This window comes from Megalobrama amblycephala, linkage group LG13 (genome assembly GCF_018812025.1).
Source record: "Megalobrama amblycephala isolate DHTTF-2021 linkage group LG13, ASM1881202v1, whole genome shotgun sequence".
Taxonomy (NCBI): Eukaryota; Metazoa; Chordata; class Actinopteri; order Cypriniformes; family Xenocyprididae; genus Megalobrama; species Megalobrama amblycephala.
Window position 1 is genome coordinate 23,434,064 of NC_063056.1, and position 10,985 is coordinate 23,445,048.

Below are 10,985 nucleotides of genomic sequence, written 5' to 3' on the forward strand. Positions count from 1 at the left end.
TTCACAGTTGAGATGCGATGCGACCACAAGTGAGCTGACATTCATAATTTACTGCTTAACGCTCTTCAAAATGCATAGCGTAACTTGGCATACGTTCATCTGTGAGAATAATTAGTTCATCGCATTCATTAGGTGGCCATATTGTTTACTATATTACATGGCTGTATGGTATAGATGCGAAATAGACAACAAAATACAGAGCAAATGTTAAAGCAGGATGTTACAATGCGCAGAACGCCGCTGTTGAGGAGTTTCAAAAAGCTAGTTTTAAAACAGTGATATTTATGTAAGTATTTTCTAACTGTTTTCTCAGAAGTCACGCTGTTAGCCTATATGTAGAGCCTTATACTGAACTAAAGGTAAAGCTTTTATTGGTGGATAAGCGAGGACCACATTACCTTTATCAGCTCCTCCTGTAAGCAATGCTGATTTCAGACATCTCTGTTGTCTGTGGCTTCTTCCTTCTCTACAGGTATCCCGTCGGTTTAAGGCAACATAGGTTATTTATCGGATGCACGAGATCCTTGACGATCAAAACATCCTTGAAAGGTGAAAGTGTATCGGACTCGATAGGCCAGCAGCTGCTCATAGTAATAGGATGAGGGAGGCGGGGGTGGAGGGGCGGTGTTTGCATCTGCATCTGCTCTTTCCCACTTTCAGTCTTGCACTGCTCAAGAGTAATGTTGTCTGTAAAAGCGAGAAAAAAACCTGAATACAATTTTGTTAAATGTCCGATTTATTCCAGGAAGTGTGGCTAAACATTGCTGATGACTGCACGCATCTTAATTCTGTTATTTAGTGTGGTTTTGAAGAATGTTTATCATACAGTTTTAAATGAATGCAGCAGATGTAGTCTGTAACTTTGTTCACAATGCAGCATGGGGGCAGTACCGACTTTTACCATGTGCTTATTGTTTTGGTTTGTCGTTTGCGCCCTCTGCTGGGCACACTATGATTCTTCATTCAGTGCACGATGTCGAAACAATTTAATAATTTAAAAACTAATATATATATATATATATATATATATATATATATATATATATATATATATATATATATATATATATATATATATATATATATATATATATATAATAGATATTGGTGTTGATGACTAATAACCAGTTGTGTATTTATTATTTTAGGAACCAGCATAGTATTTAAAAAATTAGTGATTTATAAGCATTTTACAAATTTCTATGTATACTAATTATAAAACTATACTGTCAGTACACCAACTAAATCAATGCATTTATTTTCATTCAAAGGGATGGAAACCGATAGAAATAAGATTAGGCTTAAAAGATTTCTATCCTGCGGTTCCTTCTGGGCAACATTAATATCACAGCTTTCATCTTTCAGCTTCTCAAAAATCATAAATTCACTAAGCATGTTTGCTCAGAATGACTTGTTCTCCATATATAAACAATTTTGAGAAGAAGGAAAAGCAAAATCAGTACAAACACAATAATCCTTAATGGGTCTGGTAAAACATTTACATTTACAGCATAGAACAAAAAAAGTACAACTACAGTATAGTATAAATTGTATGAAATATAAGTGTAATATGAAGTCAAATTGTAATTGTGCAATATACAGCATATAGAAACTTTATAATATAGCATATTATTATTAATAATTGCCTATATTATTATTATTATTAATATCCTAAAAATACAATTGAGTATGACTATGAGGATAGTAGTAATATAATAACTAGTAATAATAGCAAATAGTATATATAGTATAAATTGCAGAATAATAGTCAATAAAATAAAAATAGTAAATAAAATAGTGAATATAAGGATAATACAATAATATTAGTATAAGTAGTAATATAATAGGCAGAAGAGGTACAGTCTCTTGGAAATGCAGAAAACAGTCCACTGACAGGCTTTCTTCAGCCTTCCTTGAGGTTTGTGTTGTCCTGCTTGCCACTGGCTAAAATGGGGGGAAAATATGTAGGCTTAAAAAATATATATATACAGACATCCCAAGTCTCCCGGAAGTTCCGGGAGTCTCCCGCATATTGATAGCGGCTCCCTGATGCCCGCAAATTAGTTAAAATCTCCCGGAATCTAGAGCGAGCGAGCAAGAGCGCGCATAGAGACTGTGTTTCAAACCAGCGCGCGCACGGCAGAGAGGGATAGGGAGCGAGACCTTGCGTGTGTGTGCAAAGCGCACGTATGACAGAGAGCATCCCGAATGTCCTTTTTCGGCAAATCAACCAATCAATTATCAGTGAGGTGAGTTGACAAGTTTCATTTCATGTGCATATTATTCAGGCAAGTTGCCAAGGCTACATGAAAACAACAAACTCCTTAGACCTGTTTAAAGTTGCAATGGAAAATAAATAAAAGCAGTTTACATAAATAGTATAAGCAGCTTATATAAATAGTAAAAGTAATCTACATATTTAAACATAATTAACGAATAAGTGCATATGCCTATTGCTTATAGCTCCTTCCTCTTTTTTTTTTTTTTTTTTTTTTTTTTTTTTTTTGGGGGGGGGGGGGGGTACCTCCCTGAAATGACTTTTTGCAGGTTGGGATGTCTGTATATATGAGCCACGATTTGATGACAAGTAATCAAGTCTCTTACAGCCAGACCTGTCTTCAGTCCACTTATGAGAGTTATGGCAAGTTGCCCATCAGTATGGTGGTGACGTTGACGTACGATCCAGTGGCCAATGAGGCATCTGCGTCCGAAAGCTTAAAAATACTGCCTTCAGAAGATGCATTCCAAGATAGGAAGGCATTAAGGTACTGATAGATTGATTTTTATTCGCTGCCTTTAATATCCCACAATACTGTGTGTTCCATTCTGTGACAGTTAAGCTAAAAAATAAAAAGCCTATGTATTTATTATGGGTGCGTCTCAATCTGCTCCCTAGTTCACTAGACAGGGCACTGATCAGGGAGTCTGCCATTTTAAGGGCTGTTTATATGACACCATTTTCAACTAAAAACAGAAAACTTTTTATGAGTTTTGGCCATTCATTTACATGACAACACCGTTTTGGGGGCCTGAAAATGCAAACATTTGAAAATGGGTTTCAAAGTGCATGTTTTTGAAAACGATACCTTTATTGTCTCTGTGTAAACTACAAAAACGCAATTTTGTGAAAACAGTGATGTCATGAGCATGCGTGTTACATGTTCAGTCTATAGGTGCGTAGTGTTTCTTTACAGAGTGACATCGCCAACTACTGGCCTGACATGCATAATACAGCATTTTAGTTGTCTTCACAAATCCATGTGAACGGGGATCATTTTGACAATGATGTCGCCTGTACACGGAAAATGCGAAAAAAAAAAATTTTCTTTCCTTTTTTTAGTACATTGTTGTGTAAACGTACCTTCAATCGCAAAATCCTTCCTGTGCAGCGGAACATTCGCTCCCTAAAAATAAAAAAAAAATCCAACAATGACAAGGGAACATTGATGCTCACTGTGGCAAGCAGAGCGGGGCAGTGAGCTGTGGGAGCGGAGAGACACTGGTGGTGTCACAGATTGTACAGAGACAAACAGGTAAGATCCATGTGCAGCATTTAATGGGGTAATCCAGAACGTAATCCACAGACAGGCAAGGGTCAAAATTCATAAAGACAGTCCATACAAAAAAAAACAAGAAACACGAAAACCAAAAACCAAAACTGAGAACAGGAAAACCATACATGAAAACACCATAACCAAAGCAGAAAACAAACCGGGTATAAATAGACACTAATGATGAAACACAAAACAGCTGGGTGCAATGAATGGGATAATGAGTCCGGGAAGTGGGTTATGGGAAGTCCAAGGGGTGATCGACAAGAGTCCGGGTTGGAGTGCCCTCTAGTGGCAGACAAGGGCACTCCCAGTAATGATCATGACAGGTGGTGAGATTGCTAATGAGTGTCACTTACGTATATATCAAAATGAAAGTACAGTGGCAGCCCCTTATAGATGACTGTTGCTTTATTTTTATTTTATTTGTTTATTTTGTCATTAAACAAAGTTGAACGTTCACCAGTTCCTGCCTCCTACTTCAATGAACCTTTAAACTTTGTTACATTCACTGTGCACATACCCTTACCAGAATTACATCACATTTCTGAAGCACGAAACATAAACGCATGAGCCAACTCGATGAATATAATGACACATGATAGAAGATTTGAAAAGACAAACAGTTTTTTTTAATATATCTCAGCATAAACACACATCGCTAGACAGGTAGTGAACACATCTAGTTAACATTTATAATTATTATTCGGCTTAAATGCAGACCTGGCAACCCTGATACTGATCATTAAAAATTATTTGGCTTTTAATGTGGCCGGGGCAAGATGGATTAGGACATTAATTTTCGAGGATCTCTGAAAATTGTCCATAATAGTGTTTGAATACTACTAAATACCAGTACTACAGTTTAGAAGTTGTTATCCAACATAAATTTGGGAATGATGACTATATGACTGCGTATATGATTGTGACTGATTTTATATGGTTGTTGTGGATATTTTGACCACACATCTGGGCTGATTTGAGCTCAGAGAGTTTAACTTGGTAGTGAATTAGGTAGTTTTGAAAGTCTTTCTGTTTAGCAACCTGTAATATGCAAATCTGTGACATCTTGTGAGCTGATGCCCGAGTAGTTTTCCCAGAATTATTAGCCAGTTACTTTAATGTGTTGAAAGAGTGATCCCAAACACTAGGGAAAAGTTCATGGATGTACAACTTTACATAGTGTCTCTCAGAACAAACCTAAAAAAGCAGACCAAAAAGCAGATCAAACCAAATAGGACCTAAAAAGCTCTATACTGATCAGTAATATTATGACAGAAGATATAATTTCTTGCTATATTTGCAATCCTTGTATTCATGTGTCATGGTTGCAGTTATTATTGACACTATTTTTGAATAGCTAGGTCTTTCATTTAAAGGGTTAGTTCACCCAAAAATGAAAATAATGTCATTTATTACTCACCCTCATGTTGTTCCACACCTGTAAGACCTTCGTTAATCTTCAGAACGCAAATTAAGATATTTTTGTTGAAATCCGATGGCTCAGTGAGGCCTGCATAGCCAGCAATGACATTTCTTCTCTCAAGATCCATAAAGGTACTAAAAACATATTTAAATCAGTTCATGTGAGTACAGTGGTTCGATATGACACGCGATCCGAATCATGATTCGATACGCTGATTCGTTATGCTCCGAAGCTTCATGAAGCAGTGTTTTGAAATCGGCCATCACTACTTATATAAGTCGTTATTTTGTTTGTTTTTTTGAAGCACCAAAAATATTCTCGTCGCTTTATAATATTAATATTGAACCACTGTACTCACATGAACTGATTTAAATATGTTTGTAGTACAATAATGGATTTTGAGAGAGGAAATGTCATCGTTGGCTATGCAGGCCTCACGGAGCCATCAGATTTCAACAAAAACATCTTATTTGTGTTCCGAAGATTGAATGAAGGTCTTACGGGTCTCGAACGGCATGAGGGTAACTAACCCTTTAATGCATGGTGAAATCATTTCTCTTAATAGGGGATATTCCATGCCAGTAAAGTGGCCTTCTGAGAACGTATAATCAATATACCTATTCCCAAAAGTTTAAAAGCCAGATAAATATTTGCTCAATAAGGGCTTCGAACAGGTCCACTCACTTTTTTACTTTTTGTTTGTGAACTTGTTAATACACCACATGACATCAGTAAATATGCACACAATCATCCCAATGTATTCCTGTGATGTAATAGACACAACATTTACATGCAGTATATTGCATCACTTACATGTGAGAGAGCACTAGACAACAAACAAATCTATCTTCCAACAAGAGGTACATCTAGAATAACTAATATACTGTACATACTATATACAAATCTTTTAATTCACGTCTACTGTTTGAAATTGTGAACAGTGAAGGTGATAGTCATTTTCTAATTAGTCCCAGTTTAATATTTCAGGAGAAAAGGGGGTTGGGGAGTTGGAAATAATAAATAATAAGTGGTGTATCAAGGCTTCATCTCTGCTGTGAAAGATTTTAGAGTCCACCTTGAGTACATTTTCCCTCAGTTTTTATGAGGTGTCATTTCCACATTTTTATTTACAGTATAAAACAGTCCGGAAATAATAGGGAGAAGAGGGGAAACAGAAATGCTCTGAGGCAGATTCTTTTAAAGAGAAGACATTTTAAGGTATAGCTCGTCTTTTTTGTTGTTGTGCTCTATGACCTTTGTTTGCTCTTTAATCTCCTCAGACTCCTCAGATTCATCCTCAGGCTCAGGCAGATGCCACTGAATGAAGACCAAATAAATGATGGACCCCACCACACCCCCCACCATAGGAGCCACTAATGGAATCCAGAAGAAGTAGTCATAGCACCTGTTTGGGTCACAAAAAAAAAAGAGGGTTTGATAATGACCATATAGAGAAGTGAAACACTGGTTACACACTTCAGTGCAAATGTTAATGAGTTAAGCAAAGTGAAATACCCAGTCATTTGTTTTATCGGATGAGAGATAAGATGAAAGGTAGGAAGTGTAAGGGCAGAGATAACAAAACCCTTAATCTGACGTTAATAGATCTAGTAGGCTCATCTGAGTACGCACGTAAAGACTTCTGGGCCCCATCCTGCTGTGAACGTGAAGAGTCGTGGACCAAAATCACGGGCAGGGTTAATAGCTGCTCCACAGTTAGCTGACATTGACATGGAAATCCCTAGGACAACAGTTGCTACAATGGGTGGGAGCAACGCTTCAGGAGCTGGAGCATTTCTCTTATCATTCAGAGGTAGAATGCACAACATCAGCATGGCTGTGCCAACCACCTACACACAGGCAAACAAGAGACAGATGATGGTCTAGTCAGAAGACCCAGCATGCTGGCAAGATCTATTGATAATTGATTTATGTTTGAAAATCGCTTGATACACCTTTTTTCTTTACAGTATGTTGTAAAACATTATATTGCCTCAGAGCAATTTGTATTAGATTAGATTGGATTCAACTACACTGATTTATTATATCATTAGTATGTGTAGTGTCTTTGTATTAACTACAGAGCTCTTGTCTAATCTGCCATGGATTTTTGCTTACCTGATCAAGGAAGTTGGTCTGCACTGATACCACATCTGTTGGGTAAGTGGCAAAGATACTGGCGGTTTCATTAGGACCAAATACGGTCAGAATTCCACCACTGTACTCCATAATCGCATCTGGAGGAGTGGAGGGTTGAGAAATATTATTTATCCTCTCTTTTTCAAATAACACAATACTGCCAAAAATATAATGGTGATACTATACAGGGGGTATCTTAAAGGGTTAGTTCACCCAAAAATGAAAATTATGTCATTAATGACTTACCCTCATGTCGTTCCAAACCCGTAAGACCTTCGTTCATCTTCGGAACACAGTTTAAGATATTTTAGATTTAGTCCGAGAGCTTTCTGTCCCTTCATTGAAAGTGTATGTATGGTAGACTGTCCATGTCCAGAAAGGTAATAAAAACATCATCAAAGTAGTCCATGTGACATCAGTGGGTTAGTTAGAAGTTTTTGAAGCATCTAAAATACATTTTGGTCCAAAAATAACAAAAACTACGACTTTATTCAGCATTGTCTTCTCTTCCGGGTCTGTTGTATATCCGCTTTCACTCCACAGTGACGCTGCTTCTTCTTCTTCTTTCCTGTTTTACGGCAGTTGGCATCCAGCTTATTGGTGCATTACCGCCCCCTTCTGCTCCGGACTGTGACGTGATTAGGACATCCGCGACATGCACACCTACGCACCATTTTTAAAAAATATAGCAATACCAAAATACAAACAATGTAGAATAGCTTGAATACAGCATGCGTCTCCCTCAGACTGTAAACGAAGCTCGGGCGCACTAGATAACACGTCATCAGCGTCACTGTCCGGAGCAGAAGGGGGCGGTAATGCACCAATAAGCTGGATGCCAACCGTCGTAGAAGAAGAAGCAGCAGCGTCACTGTGGAGTGAAAGCGGATATACACAGACCCAGAAGAGAAGACAATGCTGAATAAAGTCATAGTTTTTGTTATTTTTGGACCAAAATGTATTTTAGATGCTTCAAAAACTTCTAACTAACCCACTGATGTCACATGGATTACTTTGATGATGTTTTTATTACCTTTCTGGACATGGACAGTTTACCATACACACACTTTCAATGGAGGGACAAAAAGCTCTCGGACTAAATCTAAAATATCTTAAACTGTGTTCTGTAGATGAACGAAGGTCTTACGGGTTTGGAACGACATGAGGGTGAGTCATTAATGACATAATTTTCATTTTTGGGTGAACTAACCCTTTAAAGAAAATATGTCTTTATTTCTTTCTTTCTTCTTACCATGGTAGATGAGATAGACAAGCCCAGAGGCCAGGTAAGCCCCTAATATTTGAGCGAGAGAATATGGTAGCAGCTTTATCCAGGCTAGGTCTCCCAGCACACAGAAACTCAGAGACACAGCTGGGTTTAGATGAGCTCCTTAGGGAGGAATAGAGAGAGAAAAATATATATATATGAAAACAGTGTACAGTATGTTGATCCAAAAAAGAGTAATATTACAAAGGATTTCTCCTTAACTGCCCCAAAACAGCCCAGTCTATAACCATTTTACCTGATACCGCCCTGCAGAGGTACATGGCAGACATGACGCCTACAGAGAAGGCCATGTTAACAGACAGAAACTGGCCCTTAGTTTCTCTGCTGGTTTTCACCTGAGCTGCTGCAGCACAACCAAACAGCTACAGCAGAGAAAAACAAACGACATATCATTTTAGTTGTGTATACAACAGTTATAGTATTATGGTCCTCTGATTGAATGATTGATATTTAGCATAAAAGCACAAGAATGTTTTGCTCCATTTGTTCCTGTGTTGCTTGGTGACATGCAAAGCCTGATGCTTTGGCTTTTCGGAACAATTTTTGTTGGTGGAGAAAAAATAAATAAATTGGCCAAATTTTCTCAGAAACAAGTTTCTTCATATTAACAGCTTGTTTATCAAACTTTTGAATAAAAAATATCATTCTCACAATCATGCTGTTGGTCTGATTGTCAGTATGTCTGTGATTACCTGCAGCTGAATTGCAGCTAGTGTTATTCAGTAATGTTGCAACATTCTTGTGTAACTATATTGGGACTAACCATAGTACTCATAAATTGACCCTTCACTGGAATATTATATAATGGACTGCACATTACTTAAGATAAAAAGCTCCTGCTAAATTGCATCGGCAAACACATTATCAGCATATCTAACCAAAAGCACATGAACACAGAACCTCAGGATTGGCATTTGAACCTTGCATTTGTCCATTGTAAAACTTATGCTTATCTTATTGTGTAAAATATATATTATAGCACAATAATTTTACATTAGGCCTTCTAAATAGCACATTGCACATCTTCTTATTCATGTAAATAACTGATAACACTGTTATAATAGTATTTAGATTAATAAATTCTTAATTTAATTCTTAAGTTATATATTAAAATTAACAGAGAATCAAAGATGTTGCAAAAAAGTAGATATAAAACCACTAAATATATAAATAAGTCAATTTTGTGTAATGTTTATATGGTATTTTAGTAACGCTTTGTTAACATTAGTTAACAAATGCATGTAGTGTCATTAACTTACAAGCAATATTTTTACAGCATTTATTAATCTAATGTTAATTTTTACATATAGTATTATATCTTTACATTTTTATAAATTAACATTAGTTAACATAATGTGCACAAACATGTATTAACAATGAGCAATAGTATTTTTATAAATTAACATTAACCTTGACTATTAAATGCTGTAAACAGTGTTATTCATTATGATATAATGCATTAACAAATTTTACCATATTGTAAAAATTGTGTTTTCACAGTGAGGAGTTTTAAATTACAAAATTAAAAAAAAAAAACATCTTAAATATATTTCAATAAGGAAACATGTGCTAATAATATAAACAATATCTATAAATCAATAACTATGCTCAGTTTGTTTAATAGTGAAAACTATGCAAAAACTTACCAGAAGTACAAAAGTGCCTAAGATCTCTCCCATAATCTGCCGTGCCAGTTCATTTTTCACCTTCATCCTCCTAACTATCTTTTTTACCCGACTCATTTTTAGTATTGGCTTGCAGATTTTGTGCAAAACTTTTGTGCTGCTGCCCTGCTGTTCACAGATGATCTTCTGAACTCAGTCTGTGTCTATTAGCTCAGCTAACCTTTAAACCTTGTTTTAAATATACTCGCAGAGTACAAACATCCCACATCAGGCTACATCCACATCATAACTTGTCTGACAATGACCCCTTTATAAATCATTAATAATCATGCAGGAGAGCAAAAGAAAGATTTAGTGATCTGCTGATTTGCTGCTGTAAAACACTTATCGTGCTTTTCTGTACATCCAGATAACCTAATCATTTTGACATTTTAAGATTAGATGACATGAAAATTGAATAATTACGTAATTATCTAGCTCAAATATCTGTACACTTGAATTTCTTCCCCAAAGCCAGCATCATTGTCTAAACTCAAATGTACTGTTATATTGGTAATAATATTGCTGTTTCAACCAAGCAATGATTGAAATGATTGAAATTAAGTATATATGATTGAATGTATTAAGTATGTTCTTACAGGATGGGTCAATATGCCATAACTACCTGCTTGTTTTAAATTAAAGATTAAGCAATGCAGTGAACTTATAGATCTTTCAGGAGAACTGCAATTGGTCTCTACACTGTAAAAAATGACCGTGATTTTAACAGTAAAAGACTGTAAAAATGCTGCGGTGAAAAACTGTTGATTGGTTTACAGAAAGTTTCCGTACTATATACGGTGAATAACTGTAATAGATCTAATGGTACATTTAATGTAATTTTACGGTAAAATACAGTTAAATTCACAGTTTTTGGAAGTGAAAAATAACAATTCATTGTAAAATTTACAGTGAAA

At 36.1% G+C, this 10,985-nt stretch overlaps 2 protein-coding genes across 2 annotated transcripts in view; both read right to left on the minus strand.

Annotated features, from left to right (window-relative positions):
• Positions 1 to 652, minus strand: part of atp8b2 (ATPase phospholipid transporting 8B2) — a 47,591-nt gene extending 46,939 nt beyond the window's left edge. The window contains exon 1 of the mRNA XM_048152056.1: positions 399 to 652. The gene's annotated coding sequence lies outside the window, so the exon portion shown is untranslated. The remainder of the gene's footprint in view (positions 1 to 398) is intronic.
• Positions 653 to 5,652: 5,000 nt separating this feature from the next.
• On the minus strand, positions 5,653 to 10,245 carry aqp10a (aquaporin 10a). The gene is made up of 6 exons (XM_048153194.1): positions 10,051 to 10,245; positions 8,640 to 8,766; positions 8,369 to 8,506; positions 7,096 to 7,214; positions 6,610 to 6,827; positions 5,653 to 6,382 (listed from the first exon to the last, which is right to left on the minus strand). The coding sequence occupies exons 1-6, from the start codon at positions 10,144 to 10,146 to the stop codon at positions 6,175 to 6,177; spliced, it is 906 nt and encodes a 301-aa protein (XP_048009151.1). The 5' UTR covers positions 10,147 to 10,245; the 3' UTR covers positions 5,653 to 6,174.
• Between the last annotated feature and the right edge of the window lie 740 nt (positions 10,246 to 10,985).

Bases quoted from the DNA above. Each gene is read 5' to 3' on its own strand.
- aqp10a (XM_048153194.1), bottom strand. From the start codon at position 10,146: ATGAGTCGGGTAAAAAAGATAGTTAGGAGGATGAAGGTGAAAAATGAA. The intron at 8,767-10,050 runs GTAAGTTTTTGC...TCTCTGCTGTAG, and splicing joins TAGGCACTTTTGTACTTCTG to CTGTTTGGTTGTGCTGCAGC. The intron at 8,507-8,639 runs GTAAAATGGTTA...TTCCTCCCTAAG, and splicing joins CCTCTGCAGGGCGGTATCAG to GAGCTCATCTAAACCCAGCT.